General features: G+C 40.5%; 1 protein-coding gene across 2 annotated transcripts in view; it reads right to left on the bottom strand.

Moving 5' to 3' along the window:
- The window catches only part of xirp2a (xin actin binding repeat containing 2a), a 68769-nt gene that overhangs the window by 22289 nt on the left and 28140 nt on the right, over window positions 1–18340 (bottom strand). Inside the window, exon 2 of one of the 2 annotated variants that reach the window (XM_013268884.3) lies at window positions 17267–17375. In XM_013268884.3, coding sequence (XP_013124338.1) covers window positions 17267–17375 — 109 coding nt within the window. Of the gene's footprint in view, window positions 1–7341; window positions 7814–17266; window positions 17376–18340 lie in introns of those variants that run through there. The other variant, XM_019352044.2, reaches the window with a different exon arrangement.

Genomic DNA, 18340 nt, shown 5'->3' with positions numbered 1-18340 from the left:
GCAGATATTTTAACCAAGAAATCCTAAGAGTCAAATGATCCTGATCAAATACTGACACATAAAAGAAGCAGGATACTCATCAGCCTACATGTTGCATAGAACATCCCTGTGGATGGCCAATTAGAGAGGACCATTGATTTTAGATTTGACTTTTCTGTGCTACAAAGCATCATTAGGCAACAGAGAAGGCTCCAATAAGGCTCAAAATACGCCCACACTGGACCTTTTAGCTCTTGGCATGTTTTCAGCCAACAACACCGTGGGATGAAGTAGACCCTAAATAGAAATTATTCTCCCTTATTATATGCTCAAGCTGTGACCTTTTGACATTCTGAAATGTTCCTCCTGGCTGTGCTTTCACATTAGGTGCTTGTATTTTTTTCTCAACATGTATGTTTACTGGTATAACTTGGCAAAAAGTTGACACCAGGGAGTTTGACTTCATAACAGAGGAAAAAAATATTTGAAAAGTGTTGCTTCTTCAATGCATTTGGATGGATGGATGGATGGATGGATGGATGGATGGATGGATGGGTGGATGGATGGATGGATTAAATAAATGTCCCCTTTGGTGTAGTATACAGATGAGAGCCATGTAAAGTACACATTGCTTTGTAGAGTATATAGTGTTTGTGCTTATCTATCCTAATGCCCATTTATTAAATGGCTGTGGCTTGTTATATTCCACTCATCATTTCTATGTCTTCCAAATGAATTCATTTAAAGCTTGATCTCTATTATTTAACCACAGCAACATATAAATCGAGTCTCAATGCTGACTCCCCTCAGCATTACAAAAAAAGACTCATGCAGACTTGGTCAGTGCCCCACTTTTTAGTTTCAACTTTGGTTACATTTAACCTAACTGTTGCTTGGAACAACACGTCTATAAGAATATTCAGATATGAAAGAAACCTTCAGAATTTTAATTTCAGTAATTGTTTACATAAACATAGTAAGCAGTGATAAGACCTAAGGTGTTTATGCAAAAAATAAATGGGAATTTGTTTATTGAACAAGGTCAACTCTTCTGCTTTCCTGAAGGCTCTGGACACAAACATTTTCCAGCACATTGTCAAAATGTTTTTTTTTCCTCTTTCCTTTTGAACTTCTGTTCTTTGAAGCTAAAAACAGAACAACAAATAAAAACCGTTCCACAGATGAAAAACTATTTACATTTTCTGTAAAAGAGATCCTTTTATTAGCTTTGAATTATCACCAGTGCAATCCATCATGGGACTGTTGTTCAAACCAGTCTGTACTGATAATGGAATAAATGGAGGTAGATGTTGCTTTTGGGTTTGAAAGTTAAATTGTGGACATTAGAAAAACAGCAGAATGGTGATCTATGTTTTTGTAGATTGATACAGCCGTACCTATGACCTGAATGGAATGTGATCCTGACTGGATACTTTTGTTACACTTCAGGCCCACATCAAACTGTTACGTAGTTACAGGTGGCAGGATAGTTAAAGCAAAGAAAACCTCCCTGCTTTTGTTTTAGGCAAATTAGCTTATGAAATGCGACAGCGTGATAGTCACAGGGTTACATCGTAACATACAGAAGAGGAAGTTGTGGCTGCTCGAGAGCGGTATCAACAGAAAGAACAAAGAGGCAGCAAGCTACAAATAAAACATCATGCCATCAGAAAAGACATAAAACTACTTGACGTCTGAATGACTTATTTTTAAGATTCACAGTACAGTTTATTGCAACTACATGTAACTTATATATTATTACAGTTCAATATTAAATACCAGTAAAATCATGTGTGTTATAAGCATGTATGTACTGTGAGATGTTATACTAAAAACTGAAATGCAAAATTGAAAACAACAAAACACATACAGTACAGTATAAAGTATTACAAGTGTCGTTGCTGGGTAACAGATGCAAAACTGTTTGCATGTATTGCAGATCAGTGGGTGAGAGCTCCTGACTGACTCCTGCGACACCTGAATGTGAACTTGAAGCCATTTATATTTCTGATGTTGTTTGACATGTTTGTACTAATTGCAAATGGGTTTTGAGAAAATGTTGTGATAAAAATAGAGTGACGAGTCTTTGTTTTCATATGGGCCCTAATTATACTCCTTTGCCTCATTGTTTTAGCTTCTCTCTGTATCGTATCATGCTACTGATCTTCTCACAGGTCATTTGCTTAGTTTTTTCATTATCATTATGTCACGGCCAGGCGGATCAGCTGCACGCTGATCAGCACTCTCTCTCTTCCTCTCTCTCCTCTTCTCTCTCGCCGGGGCGGAACTCACTGTGGGTTCACGCCCTCGGCCCACGCCCTCGGGAGATGAGACACCTGGGTCTCGTTAAGGTGATCAGCACTTAAGCCAGGAGGTGACTGCTGTTCGTCGCTGGATCGTTGTCTACCACGCGTTAGTGAAGCCAAGCTACAGCAAGTTAGTTAAGAGTGTTTTCCTGTGTGCGTCGTACTTAACCCTGTCTCCCTGTCTACAGAGCTCCCTGGATTTTCCCCCCGTGTGATTCCCGTGTGGCAGTGTCGGAGTGTGAGCCTGTGATCGTGTGAGTGGATATTCTGAAGAACGCGTGCTTTCCCCTGGACTTCCCTGGAGACCCCTTCTCCCCTCACTCAGCTGTATATAGCACCCCCCCGCACATTCTTGTATATACACCTGGTGCATTGTAAATAAACCCTTCTTGTGAGCATCAGAACCGGAGTCCTGCGCTTGAGTCCTCCTCCAAACCGTAACACATTACTGTGTTTTCTTTCTTATTACCTGTTGGCATATGTCTTTGTTTTGCTTCTGCGTGAAGAAGACCAGGGTGGCAACTACCCAGAATGCTTTGCGATTTTCAGTCTATTACTGTAGCGTTTCCACCATTTGCTTTTCCACCATAAAACCACAACTATTATGGTTTCAGCATTCGTGAGGACACCAGCAGAACACATCTGACAGATACTGAGGCACTTACAGTGAGATTACAGTGCACATTGAAAGACTATGTAAAAATCTTAGTCAGTGTAAAGACATTACAATTCAAATGGTTCAATAAGTATTGCTGTAACTATTTTTGAACTGAAGGCATTTTTATACACAGTCCCTAATTTTCAAAGGCTAGTAAATGATCGGACAAACTAGGACAATTCTAAATTACTGGGTCTGAGTATTCAGTTTTGTATTTAATACCTAAAAAGCAAACTCTCTTGTACTGACACCAGGTGACCTACTTGGCCATTAGAGAATATCCCAGTTCTTAGACTTGGGAAAGTTTCTGATTTTTCCAGCATGCCTTTTGTCATAATTTGCAACAGGTTATACTTGGTCCTAAAAGTCTTAGAAACAGGATATCTAAGTAGATGGCATTACCTTGGACTCCAGTAACACTGTGAGGAATTGTGGAGTCATCTCTGAACAGGATATGTCCTTCAATGTGTATATTAAATGCATATACAGGACTGCTTTCTTGCATTGGCACAATATTTCAACTTAAAAATTCTTGTCTTAGACTGATGCATAAAAAATAGTACATGCATTTATTACCTATGTCCTGGACAATTATAATTCAGCATTATCAGGATGTACAAAAAGCTCCTTAAAAAGCCTTCAGTTGATTCAAAATGCAGCAAGCTTTATTTTATTGGCTCTCTTTTAAATTCAGAATTAAAACTAATTATATTCACAGTAGTATGCTCTCACTGTGTCTTTAGGGATTTGCTAACTTAGCTTAGCTCCTAGCTGACCCACTGGCAGCATGCCCTATTCACCTGTCCCTCCTGCACTTTCTTGCTCATTGTGTCAGATGTTCAGTTACTCCTCGGCTTCCTTTAGTAATAATGATACCTGTAATAAATGTAGCCTGTTTCCATCTTTGGAGGCCAGGATCACTGAATTGAAGACCCCACTTCGCAACCTTGAAAAATCCTTACAGCAGCTAGCCAGGCCCTGTAGTCAGTGTAGCCGAAGACAGTGTAGCCACCATTAGCTCTCCCCCGGCAGATTGTCCCGAGGAGCCAGGAAGACAAGCTGGCATGGGTGATGGTAAGGACAAAGTGTAGTCCTAAACAGAATCCCCAGGTACACCACAAACCCATTCATGTGATTAACTGTTTTGGCAGTTCTGCTTTCAGACATGTGAAGCTAGAGACACCAGCAACAATAGGTCAGTTATCTTCCAAGGGCCAGAGCAGGCGACATTAAGGGAAATTTAAAACTGCTGTCTAAAGGTAAACAAGAATTCCATAAAATTATAATTGACATCAGCATTAATGACACCAGGTTACAACAGCTGGAAGTCACTGAAGTTCATATTTGGATTTGGGAGACAGACACTATCTCTACTTTTAATAGTAGGCTTGTATGCTTTTGATAAAGCATATAGTAAGGGTTGGATCAGTGATCCTTACTATATGCTTTATGAAAAAGGAAAGTCTTCCCTTAGTTATGCTGCAATAGGTCTAGGCTGCTAGGGGATTCCCATGATGCATGGAGTGTTTCTTCTTCAGTCACATTTTTCTCTGTTTTTTCTCTGTTTTCTTTGTACTATTTTGTATTATTGTAGGCAACTGTAGTTATGATTTGGCACTATATAAACAAAATTTAATTAAATTGATGTAACTTGAATATCTTTATAGACTACTTTGCATTTAATCCTTAATTTTTATTAATCTCTGGCTCTTTTCTACAGTGTGTCTTTTATCATGTTTTCCTCCCCTTACCCCCAACCGGTCAGAGCAGATGGTTGCCCCTGAGCCAGTTTCTGCCAGAGGTTTCTCTCTTTTAAATGGGGATTTTCCCTTTCCTATTCTTGCCTGCTTGTCTCTCTATTATTGTAGGGTTTTTACCTTAGAATATAAAGTGCCTTGAACCAACTGCTGTTGTGATTTGGTGCTACATAAAAAACCCAATTAAAATGAATTAATCTGAATTGAATTGAATTGAATTGAAATGAAGTGAATCTCTCATTGATGTCTTTGGTGTCTTTTAGTTTTTCAGCCTAGCAATGACCTCCTTCACTTGCTCTTTGGACCTCATATTGACTTCTATAACTCGAACAGCTAACAAATGTAAGTTCAGCATTTGAAATAAGCTCCAGACCTTTTACCTGCCTATTTTGAATCTTGATATAACAAGGGAAGAGTTCTCACCTGCCCATGAAACTACATTTAAGTCAGTTGCCAGTTTTCCAATTTTTTATCAGTCTCTGGAAGTGGTTGACTATGTATAGAAATGGCTATAACTCTTAAACAATTAATGCAACATTTTTGTTAAACACCACAATGATTGATAAAAACCACTGTGGTGGTGTACAGAAACAAAATTCTAAACCCGGCACCTAACTGTTTGTGACAAGTTCAAAATGAGAACAGGTTGCAAACACATGTGAATTTCGCTGTGCCACATACTGGCATGACCAAGCTTTCATTCAGATGACATGTGACAAAAGCATGCTCTCCTCATCCCACCAATTTTAGCTTTCTGCTATGTGTGGCATGTCAGTGCAGCCAGTAACACATCACTGGGAGAAATAAGCTGCCCAAACAGCAGCATCTGAAAATAAACCTGCTACCTCCCATAAATATGGGTCGGAAATCCTACACCTGAGGCTGCAATGTTACTGGATGCCAGCCTGATGACAGAAACCCAAGGATAATGCCCTCATTTATCACCAGAGACAAATGTTCACGTCATGGTCTGGAGTTGTCAGAGAGGCAGAGACATGACGGTTCTGACGACTGAGAGCAGTGACAACAGTGCTTTAGATCTCTGGCTTTTGAGAAGGGTATGCTGTATGTAAAGCTATGGCAGCATGGAGGTGAGGTCAGCAGACTCCAAAGAAAAAAATACCCCCAGTCCTTTTATAATCCAGATTTGTCTGCAGTGTTGTGTTTCCCTGTAACATGAGATTTAAAGGGCAGGAGTCAGTGCCGGGGAGCACATGCGCATCTAAGAAAAATTCAAGAAGATTCTAGAAATTAAAGAAACTTCCTAAAAGATCTTTTCAAACATCTAAAGTCATTTAACTCTCTCCTCATGCTGCCACTAATTGACAGTGACACCAGTAGATGTTTAATTAGCATTAATATCAGCTTACGAACACAGACTCATTGTTTAAGATGCCCCAGCATAATGAGGGCCAAATCTCTGTTTACAGTGTGGTATTCATATCAGAACAAGCGTCTTTCAAAGGCTTAATCTTGTAACCTGTGTGATTTGTTTTTTGATGGATGCTTCCAGGCATATTTATCCATTACACTGACTATTGTTTTCTTCCTTTTAGATTATTAGCGTCTTATCTTCTCAATGCCACAGCGGCAGCACAAGTGATGGAACCAGCTCAGAGGTACTAGAAGGAGAAGAAAGTAAAGTCAATAGAAGAGGCCAAGCTACTGGCAGTATTCATGGCCCAGTGACAATACTGAGCTGAGCTGAGGGTCAGTGACCTTCTGTCACTGCCTCTTCTAAAGCAACCATTGGCCAGTTAGAAGTGAAAAGGTGAAGGGAGAGGGGGTGTTAGTGAGGGAAGCGTCAGAGGAGAAATAAAAGGAACATGAGAGTGAATTTGGTGGTTAAGGGTGTGAGAGAATACGGCATGGCTTCATAGCTCAAAGTGAAATCAGGGACCATAGATCTGCGGCAGGCCAACGCCGCCCCTAATCACGACGGTGTCACCTCCTTCTCTGCCCTCTCCTCACAACAGAAGCTTTAAGCCACACAATTTCTGTTCAGTGGTTACTGACCAGAGCTCTTGCCTGGTGAGGCTCGACAGGAGAGCCAAAACGAGCTTCACTAATTGAAATGTCAGCCATGGAGGGCGATTTCCTCCTCACCGACAAAAGCAAAACAGGCAGAATAATTAAGCTGTCAAATCTATCAAAATAACTTCTTTACAAGGAGACTGGATTACCCTCGAGTGTTTCCTCATGCCATGCTAAGCACTTTGTCTCCAATTCGTTATGCTTTTAGAATAGTTTAGATGAGACTGCTGCCGGTTATGACTGGTGGAAACAGGAAGGGCCCATGCATGTTTTATGGCAAAGCACAAATCCTAGTGGAATTATAGAAACATACTCCAATATCTCATCTCATTCTTTGTGAAGCTCCCATCACCTGAACACAAAAGAGCCCCTCCACTTCATCTTATTTTTGATTTCACACCAAAGATGTCTCATGTCTGTGCAGCCCAGCTATATCAAACTGTTTCATTATCAGCTAAAATGCCATCTCCCATTTCCAATCTGTCTCCTTCCACTCATGCTCCGGTGGAAAATCACTTACAAAGAGCTGTGCTGCTGTGCTGACAGTGTTTTTTTGTTGGTATAAGAGCCAGCTTTGATATGCTGATAGTCTTCATATATCACTTACCTTCTGTATGCTGCTTTTAAGTGAAACAACAATAGAATCCAATGGAAGTGAAAGAGACGTTGGGACTTCCAGAAAATTAAACAATTTTTGTTACCCAGCCTTAACCCAGCACAGAAAGTCAATCCTGGTCAGAGACAGACAGTGAGGCTTGGAGACCAGCTCCAGCAGTGTGTTCCCCAGCTCACTGAGGCCCAGGCATCCAGTGACAGCTGATTTTATTTTAGAAGTTCCCCTTCGTAAAAAATAGGATGGACTTCAGATAGGGGGTAAGTGGATGTGGGCTGGCTTTTTTTAGAGTCAAGTATCAAGGTACTCAACATGCTCTCAGCCTTATGTCACAGCAGACTTATGGAGACAGACATCCCACCCCATGAGATGAAAAACTCACTCTTGGTAGGTCCTACATTTACGCAGCAGAGAGCAGGGAGACACTTGGCATTTTGAATCACTGCTTGTTAGCAGGCTAAATATCATGGCATTTTAGGACTTGGCACAAACAGGAAAGATATATTTTATACATATTGCCTAATAAACACAATTCATACAACTAAGGACAAGGGATGTGGTTTAACCAATCAAAATGAGCACCTTCTGCTACCAGTCCTGGGAATAGATTAGTCAAGTGTAGTTTAAAGGCTGAAAGCAAAGTCTGGCTTTTTCTAAAGTTCAAAAACTCAATACACACAATAGCACTTAAACCTGCAAAAATTGATATTGCAGTACCAGCATTTATGTCCTGGGCTGTTTCCTGTCATTGTAAAACCAGAGTTATAAATTAGGTAGGATTCAGACTTCTAAATGCTTGGTTTCCAACAGCATTTCTACATTTGGCACAAGATGTCACAGCTGACCCTAATGAGGTCAGCCGTGGGCACCGATGTCCCACCCACCTGTCATTCACACCTTATGTAAGTAAGGAGAAGCCAATCACATGAAAACTGCCTTAAAGTGAGCCTTAAAAGAAGAGCGAGAAATAAAAACTGTCTGGTTTTCAGACAGGATCAAGTGCCTTCAGTTTGAAACTGATAATTTGTAATATTACTCGTTAGTCTGACCTGATGCTGTTGCATGGAAGTTTGTGTCCCACACTGACCTTAATACTTTGTTGTTTATGACAGCGGTCCCCAACCCCCGGGCCCCGTGAGTCGTTTGGCCGCGAGAGTTGACGCTTGGGTGTGAAATTTATGGTTTTCAGGGTATTTGTAGTTTTTATTGTTAACTCGGTTTCCCTGGGTCTTTCCCGTGTGTTATGAATAAATCTTCTTTTTTTTTGGTACCGGTACTGGTTTTAGTTTGTTGTATTTATCCGCGAAACCTTAAAGGCCAGTCTGTGAAAATATTGTCGGACATAAACCGGTCCGTGGTGCAAAAAAGGTTGGGGACCGCTGGTTTATGATACTGAATAAAATTTTCATGGAAATACATCACATTCCTTTTCTTTCTTTCTTTTTAACAATTAGTCCTACACTAAGTTCACTGTGTTTAGAAGCCTGCTGTCACACAGGTCTTAGATATAATGGTGATCTTTAGTTAAATGTTGCTTGCAAATGCTGCCAAATCTTGAATGTTTTCAATGTGCTAAATGGAATAAAACTCTGTGCCGAGTTGAATTATGAGAGCATTTCTAGGTGAAACCTTTTTCCCCTTTAAAAACCCATCTCGAACACTCTGCCTACCATCAAGACTTTGAACCTTTTTTTAAAGAAGGCACCTTAAATGGATGGAAAGGCACTACGGCTAATGCAGTGTAAGGGTATTCAGTGCAGTGCCTGCTGAGCAGAAGCCCAAAGGACTGAACAAGAAATCTCTCACCATCGAGGCACTTTTTTCTGTCCTTTCTTTCCTTATCCCCTTCCCTTCTTTCTTGGACATATGTTGCCCTAAATGATTGGCACAGCTCCTCTCTTAAATAAGTGACCTCCTGTTTGGGTCTGATCAGCCTGAGGCCATCCATTCAATCTTTTTAAACCTATATCCATCACAATATTTTAGAGAATACTATGCTGCAGTACTCAATTCCATGCCTTTTCTGTCGGTACTGTTGCCTGTGATCATGACCTCATGTTTCCTAACGTTATATATGAAACATAAGGTGTTCTATAGGAGCCCACCCCAAGAGGTGTTGTTTGGCAACACACTGACAAGAAAAAAGTGTGTCGTTATTAGGCTTTCGGAGAAAGCTGCACTCTGCTGATAATCCCACTGCAACCCCACATGGATTTCCTGTTCCTAAAGTGGAAAATAAACATACTCGAGTAGAATACCAAATGAAATGGCCTGCAAACATCCCCAAACTAAAATCCAGAGTGTGTCCACACCCAAAAGAGCTTTAAATGAAAGAAAGAGAAATATGTATTTAATTCATGTAATTTACCAATAAAGAACTTTACTGATGAAGCCAGTGAAGTGTATATACTGTATCTGGATTTATATGGGCTGTCTTCATCAACAGTGACTCAAGAGGTACACAATGTCAGGATGTTCTAAACTCCTAATAATTCTATTTACAGATCATCAGAGTTCATTACCTAGCCAATTGATCCTGTTTCCTTATTGAACTGTTTTTAAACCATTTTTTTTCTTTTTCCACAAAAAGCTGCTACACTCGATGTAACCTAACATTGACCATAAACACCACAGTCACTCAGAACCAGTCCAACATAGTGCTCTGCTTGTCCCAAACGCCTGTGGTTCATACCCCATAAGCTAGTCGGTACTAAATCCCAGGAAACTTCAAGAACCTCATTGTCAACTATTATAATGGCTTCTCTGCTGGGACAACAACCTCAGCATGGCAAAAGCTTGAGAAGTGGATAGTCAAGGGGTGTATCTTCTCTGTAATCCTTTTCTCTCTCACCATGAACATGCTGGTAAAGGCTGTTGAGGTTGAGTGTAGAGGACCTCTTACCAGGTCGAATGTCAGATTGCCACCCACCCTAACGGTGACAATCTGTCCAAGGATGTAAGTGGAGTCTGAAGGGCCTTGAGAAGCGAATTACCTGGGCCTGCATGAGATTCAAACCATCACACTACAGACCTCTGGTGCAGAAGAAAGCCAAAATCTCCCACAAGTTATGCTTTGCACTGGGTAGCATACAGATACTAAAAAAAAAAACACTAAAGAGCCTTGGACTCAGCCTCAACTGCAGCCTGAGGGACACAGCATCCTTTAACCAAGATCTGGAAACCTGACTAACTGCAGTTAAAGACTGAAGACATGTCTAGATGAACATGTACACCTACATGAAAAATGAACTTGAGAGTATTTTGTACTTAAGTTTTTTTATCAAATTTAATTACTTGTTAATTTAAGCTGCCATAATATTATTCTGGATCATTCCAGGCCATGCTTGTAGGGACTTTCCCTGTCCCCTCCCCCATCCTCACTCACCAGTCACTGGTCTCAAGATAGGATCAGTTCAGATTACGGATCAGGAAGTTTTGCATGTAAGGTAAGAGGCATCGATATTAAGTCATACCATGGAGACACCTTCTGGAGGAAGGCACTGGTGTTTCCATCAATGATATCTATGATCATAATTCTTTTGGTATGATGAAATTGTTGCTGGGTTTCGGTAAACCTCTGAAACTCGAACCATAATTTAAGAAGGTTGTGGTTCCAATGCAGTACTGATCATTTTCAGGAAAAAATTAACATTGCAGGTTACTAAACTTCCAGGACTGAACCATGAGGTAAATCGTCCACCATTTCTTTAATATGTTTACTTCATCTCCTGTTTTTTGATTGATACATTCAGAGATTTTACTATCTGTTTACTGTAGTATAACAACTATGTTAATGATAATGTCATATAGTTGGATATGCTAGATTACGTTGTCAATATGCAATTTGGTGCCAAGCACTGTCTTTAAATCATTGGGCTATTTCTCATATGATTACTTTTAACTTTCTTTGTGTTTGTGAAACATAACTGCCTGAATTTACCTTATAATTTATAATATATATTTATAATCTATATTGTTTGACTTTACATGTAGAGTTTTGATTCTTGCTTTGCTTTCACTTGATATCATAGGCACCAAAATTACACACTTTAAAAAGAAATTTAAAAAAACCCCAGACCTTTTTATAATGTTAATTGTGTTCGAAAGCGTTGGAAGGATTAACAATAGCTTATTGAGGCATTTCAAAATGAGACATTCCATAAATTTAATATTTAAAAAAGCAGAAGCTCCATACTTGTCAAAATAATAGCAGTATACAAAAACTCAAAGTAAGTGTTAATACATACATATATGTATTAACTAATAAAACATGGCTCCTCTCATCACTCTTGGTGAATACGCTGCTTATCCGACATACTTTTGACCAGGACACTGAAGTTTGAATGTTTTCTCTGGTCATTGTCAACATATATATATATATATATATAACAAAAAAAAACACCCAGCACGCCCCTGCGGGCGGTTTATCCTTCAAGCTCGGGTCCTCTACCAGAGGCCTGGGAGCTTGAGGGTCCTGCGCAGTATCTTAGCTGTTCCCAGGACTGCGCTCTTCTGGACAGAGATCTCCGATGTTGTTCCCGGGATCTGCTGGAGCCACTCGCCTAGCTTGGGAGTCACCGCACCTAGTGCTCCGATTACCACGGGGACCACAGTTACCTTCACCCTCCACATCCTCTCGAGCTCTTCTCTGAGCCCTTGGTATTTCTCCAGCTTCTCGTGTTCCTTCTTCCTGATATTGCTGTCATTCGGAACCGCTACATCGATCACTACAGCCGTCTTCTTCTGTTTGTCTACCACCACTATGTCCGGTTGGTTAGCCACCACCATTTTGTCCGTCTGTATCTGGAAGTCCCACAGGATCTTAGCTCGGTCATTCTCCATCACCCTTGGGGGCGTCTCCCATTTTGACCTTGGGACTTCCAGGTTATACTCGGCACAGATGTTCCTGTACACTATGCCGGCCACTTGGTTATGGCGTTCCATGTATGCCTTGCCTGCTAGCATCTTGCACCCTGCTGTTATGTGCTGGATTGTCTCTGGGGCATCTTTACACAGCCTGCACCTGGGGTCTTGCCTGGTGTGATAGACCCCAGCCTCTATGGATCTTGTACTCAGAGCTTGTTCTTGTGCTGCCATGATTAGTGCCTCTGTGCTGTCTTTCAGTCCAGCTTTGTCCAGCCACTGGTAGGATTTCTGGATATCAGCCACCTCCTCTATCTGCCGGTGGTACATACCGTGCAGGGGCCTGTCCTTCCATGATGGTTCCTCGCCTTCCTCCTCTTTCTTGGGTTTCTGCTGCCTGAGGTATTCACTGAGCACACTGTCAGTTGGGGCCATCTTCGTGATGTATTCGTGGATGTTTCTTGTCTCATCCTGGACTGTGGTGCTGACACTCACCAGTCCCCGGCCCCCTTCCTTCCGCTTAGCGTACAACCTCAGGGTGCTGGACTTGGGGTGAAACCCTCCATGCATGGTAAGGAGCTTTCTTGTCTTGATGTCAGTGGCTTCTAGCTCCTCCTTTGGCCAGCCTATTACCCCAGCAGGGTACCTGATCACGGGCAGGGCGTAGGTGTTGATTGCCCGGATCTTGTTCTTACCGTTCAGCTGACTCCTCAGGACTTGCCTGACCCTCTGCAGGTACTTGGTGGTTGCAGCTTTCCTAGCGGCCTCTTCATGGTTCCCATTCGCCTGTGGGATCCCCAGGTACTTGTAACTGTCCTCTATGTCTGCAATGTTGCCTTCTGGTAGTTCAATCCCCTCAGTTCTGACTACCTTCCCTCTCTTTGTTACCATCCGACTACACTTCTCCAGCCCGAATGACATTCCAATGTCATTGCTGTATAGCCTGGTAGTGTGTATCAGTGAATCGATGTCTCGTTCACTCTTGGCATACAGCTTGATGTCATCCATGTACAGGAGGTGGCTGACAACCGCTCCGTTCCGTAGTCGGTATCCGTAGCCAGTCTTGTTAATTATCTCACTGAGGGGGTTCAGGCCTATGCAGAACAGCAGTGGGGACAGAGCATCTCCTTGGTAGATCCCGCACTTGATGGTGACTTGTGCTATGGGCTTGGAGTTGGCCTCTAGTGTTGTGTGCCACATTCCCATTGAGTTCCTGATGAAGGCTCTTAGGGTCCTGTTGATCTTGTACAATTCTAGGCATTCCAGCTGTGGGGCATTGAGTCATATATATATATATATATATATATATACATATATATATATATATATATATGTGTGTGTGTGTGTGTGTGTGTGTGTGTGTGTGTGTATATATATATGTGTGTGTGTATATATATATCTATATATATATAGATATATATATGTTGACAATGACCAGAGAAAACATTCAAACTTCAGTGTCCTGGTCAAAAGTATGTCGGATAAGCAGCGTATTCACCAAGAGTGATGAGAGGAGCCATGTTTTATTAGTGTAATCCTTGTTAAACATCTGTGGATCATAACCATTTACAACTGTTTATAAAACAGCTAAAAATGGTTTAATTTAAATGCCAATGAAAAAGAAAAATCACATACGTTTCTCTGTATATCAAACTGATAAACATGAAACAACCTCACATCCATACGCAATATAGTTAAACCTCAATATTCAATTGCCAAACGTCATTTGATTCTAATCTGCAATGCATAATAGCCACTAAGGGGATCAAATCTGAAACTGGCAGGAAGAAAATCTTTGCTGATGATGATATAAAGACATCATCATTTGCCAGGCAAATCTGAGAGATGAATTAAAACAAAAACAGTCTTCCGGCAAATCTACCTCCAACTGGCAGCATTTTGAGATATTTCTCTTGGGTATATGTGTGTGTGTGTGTGTGTGTGTGTGTGTATTATATATATACATACATACACATATATAGAGGCACACGTACAAAACTGTGAAATAATAGAATAAATAGCAGAATTTAACAATAAAAAAATTAAATCCTATTTATTTTGCACTACTCTGTATGCCACAGTGTCATGGTCGTGCAATATGAGAGGCAACATGTAAACAGGCATGCTTGTTTAGAACCAGCAACAGTGTGGGGACATAGAGGTGAGCTTTGCATCTGTTTAAAGCACACTTACGCTGTTGCTGTGCTTTATTTAAACTTTGCGGCTTTGCAGGGAGCAGCTTCAGTACCAATACCCTTCACCGCTACTGTCAGTCATTTGATCTGTCACTGTTTTCACCGTCAACTTGTCAGCCAAGGCTAAAGCTGTCGATCAGTCAGGACAACGTCGGGGATTGTCAACAAGTCCCAATTTTAGACATGGCGCCGAGATTTAGAGACGTGCAGGGCGACACGAAAGCCTCATTGATCTAAGGTGGAGATGGAGAGGCTCTCAGCCTGCCTACTTGAATATGCTGAGTGTCAGCATGCAAGACTGAGTTCAGAAGTATGAGTTTGCATACACCTTGATACTACTGAGGCCCGTCTGCACATCCGTCATTGTAGATTTGTATCCTCTACATGCTTCTGCACACAATTTTTCAGTGTCAGTGACACACTGAAGCACTGAAAATACAAAAAAAACGACAATAGTAGTTTTTATACAGATCAATAATATAGTTGCATAAGAAAATAATAAGTTAGGTTACACTCTTTGCATTCATACCAACTTTGGATTACATTTAGAACGTAAATGGCCAAGTAACTGAATAATAACCTCTGTATTTCTGCAAACGTTTTTTGCAAAATTTCTTGTCTTTCTTGCTCCTCACTCTCACCACTACTTTATGTGGAAGAAGCAGGCAGATGTTTATAAAGCTATGCCAGATATTTGTCGTGGAAGTTGGCAGCGACTAAAACCAGCACTGAAAATGATAAGATTTTGTCCAGCCATATGGACAGAAGCACAACTCCAAATTAATTTTAATATTACTCTTGAACTAATCCTTGTATAAACAAGCCACTGTTCTCGAATACACCAACTCAAATGTATTTGATTAACTACTGGCTAGTGGAACAAATACCCGTGGACCCTAAAAGACCAAACCCAATAAACTGGATGATTTCCCAGCTTTTCCTTAAGCATCTTGAATTTTTGCACATTTGAGAATTTGACAAAAATGTGTCAAAATACTACAGGCTCTACTGTCAGTAGGTTTGGTTCAGGCACTTAAATTTAAGTTTCCTTTCTGAGATGAAGAAAAAAACACTCTTCCTCTAGTCAGCCTCATCTTATACTTTGTAAACCCTGTAATATACTGTATTATTTAATGAGTTCGGCACTGTAGTCTGTTACTGTTATTGTCTTGGATAAACTGTAACCCACATAATTTCCTTAGGGATTATTAAAGTATTCTGATTCTTTTTTAATTCATTTCAGTACAATCTCATTTATAGTGTCAGTTTGCACTAGCTGTCATTACAAGATAGAGAAAGTAAAAGATAAGAAACTTCCAAAATCGAACATTAAAACACCGAACAGAAAGACAAAAACTTAACAACAACACAGGGTGGTAGGATAACCTGAAACAAGAAATATAACCATGAACATACCCACACAGCTAACTAAAACTAAGATGAATATACACTTAAAGAAGGTTACTACTCTTGTTATAGTCTTATGGTGCACTGGATCAACTGAAGGCTTTTCAAGGAGCTATTAGGATGGATAAAATTTAAAATTGGTTTATGGTTTCATGCAAAGTTTAAAATTCCCACTAGCCTTAGCTAAATTTTGAGTTTATTGGTAACATGCTAACCTACGACTGTGCATATGATAAGCTATGCACAGTGTTTCTTTAAGATTGCTCTTAAGCATGTTAAATGCTTATTGGGATCATTTTTGCGCATTTCTGTACATTAGAGAGAGAGCTGTGAGGGTTTCAATATTACCTGCCCTGGTCAGTAATTTTTATTTAGTATGGAGCACTTGTAAGAGCACTATTTTACAGCTAGAACAGTAGCGTCTGCTGCAGGGATGTACTGCTCTTGATTTTCTGGCTCATTTTGAACATATAATTCTTTACATTGCCTTGAAATCTTTAGTTACTTTAGCTATTAGCAAGTCCTGTTTGTAATGTAGCCTCAGACATCTTACTGGATTACTTTACTTTATTGGCTTATCTTTATATGTCACTTTGCATACACAGCTTCTGCTTTCTATTATGGGTTACTATATGGGTTATGGGTAACGTAACACTACAATAATCAGCAGAATTACTTTGGAGTATTGGAGTTTATAGCATCTCAAGTTGTATAAGACTTTTTTGTGCATGAAAGAAAGGTGATTTTTTTCAGGTTTATTCGCTGTCCTGCTATATATTGCCCACGATTAAATTCTGTAACTTGATAAAGTTTACATTTTCAACAGGAACACTTAGTAAAATGATCAATCACTCCCACTGATTTTAATCTCATCAGAATACAGCTTACTTCTTGTATGCAGAGCATTTTAGCTTTGTGAAATAAAAGTGTCACAGATTCCACACTCTACTGTAATCCAGTGTTTGAATTTTTAAATTGCTCAGTTTCATTTTAATACTTTAACACTTCAGCAACACTTAAATCTTATTGCAAGCAACTGTAAATCTTACTGCAAGCTCCACGTGTGTGTTCACTGCTATCGGTGGAAGGCAAAGTGCAAGTACCCGCCATACTACTGCTATCACAGAAAAGAAAGCACCATATCTAGCGAGCCCCAAGCTCCCCATTAAAAAAGCTGCCAAGGAGGCAGCCTTATCTGGAAATGAGCAATCTAGTTTTCAAAAGCTGCTTTCTGCCAAATGTTTATCTCATAGAACAAATAGGACAAAACATTGCATTAACCATCCTGCAGACTCGGTTCTTTGGATGACAGAGTAGTGTAAGCATGATGCAATTCCAGAGCTAGGCCTCCTATCATGAGTTATAACAAATCTCATACTGCATCAGAGCTTTCTGAAAAAACAAACAAACAGCAACTTTAAAGCTTTGCAAATGAAAAACAAGAAAATACTCACTAATACTAGCATCCTGGGGTGAGTCCATGGCATGATCTGTTGACAGGTCAATGTGAGCGAGGCTACTACTTACTCTTTTGGCTGGGGAGGTGTGGATGGCTGGGACTTCCTGGTCAGAGTGACAGAGAGAGACAGAGGACTATCAGAGGAAACACCTTGCTTTTTCAACAGCAAGATGGAGGAGTGACTCTACAGGTCATCAAAACCAGCTGGCATGGCAATGTTATTACACCCTATCACACATACACAGACAGACAAAAAACACATGGTTACGTACATACCTCAAATATGAGAAATGATACAGTCAAGGTGACATTTAAGCTCCGGTTAGACCGAGGTACTGACATCTAGTCTCCACATATAGCCACATATGCACAACTACACACCGATATCTGAGTGCAACCAGACCCAACCTTGAACACAATTTGAACAGTAAGCATTGACTGGAAAGTTAGTGTAAACAGCATTTGGTTGAATTTTAATGGAACCACGCTCGCTCTAAATACAAGTGCTTTCACAGGCTGCTATTGATAAGAGGTACACTGGTAAGCAGCATGTCCTTGGTGTACTCGTGCTTGTTTTTCCCCAGGAAGAATTTTGTCAAAACTTAGAAGTCAGCCACTGCAACATGCCTATTCAGTTGCAAATCATCCCCATGGAGAACAAGCACACCTGTGTCTGAATGTGTGTGTGTGTCCTTCTCTTTGCAAATGTGCGGGTGTGTTTTTTTCATTTGCAAATCAAATATATCCCCCACAGCGCTTTTTCGACAGTACCTAGCCAGGCGTCGACACTCTCAGCTCTACACACGTAAAAACAGTGTGAAACATATACACATGCATGCAAACCTGTGTCTGTCTTGCTTAATCTCATTTCACTGCGCTGAAGGTGTCAACCATAATTTCAGTACATGCAGCAAAGGACAAAATATTGTCCTCAAAAATCTAATTTAGCAAATCCCTGAAAGACATGCATGGTCATTTGCATATTTTCCTTCGGTATCACATACACAGACACACACCATGGGAATACAGGGATGCAAGCATAATCTCCCTCTTTCTGTCACTGCTGTTG

This window comes from Oreochromis niloticus, linkage group LG23, assembly GCF_001858045.2.
Source record: "Oreochromis niloticus isolate F11D_XX linkage group LG23, O_niloticus_UMD_NMBU, whole genome shotgun sequence".
In the NCBI taxonomy this organism is placed as follows: domain Eukaryota; kingdom Metazoa; phylum Chordata; class Actinopteri; order Cichliformes; family Cichlidae; genus Oreochromis; species Oreochromis niloticus.
This window is presented reverse-complemented; position numbering and strand designations above follow the sequence as displayed.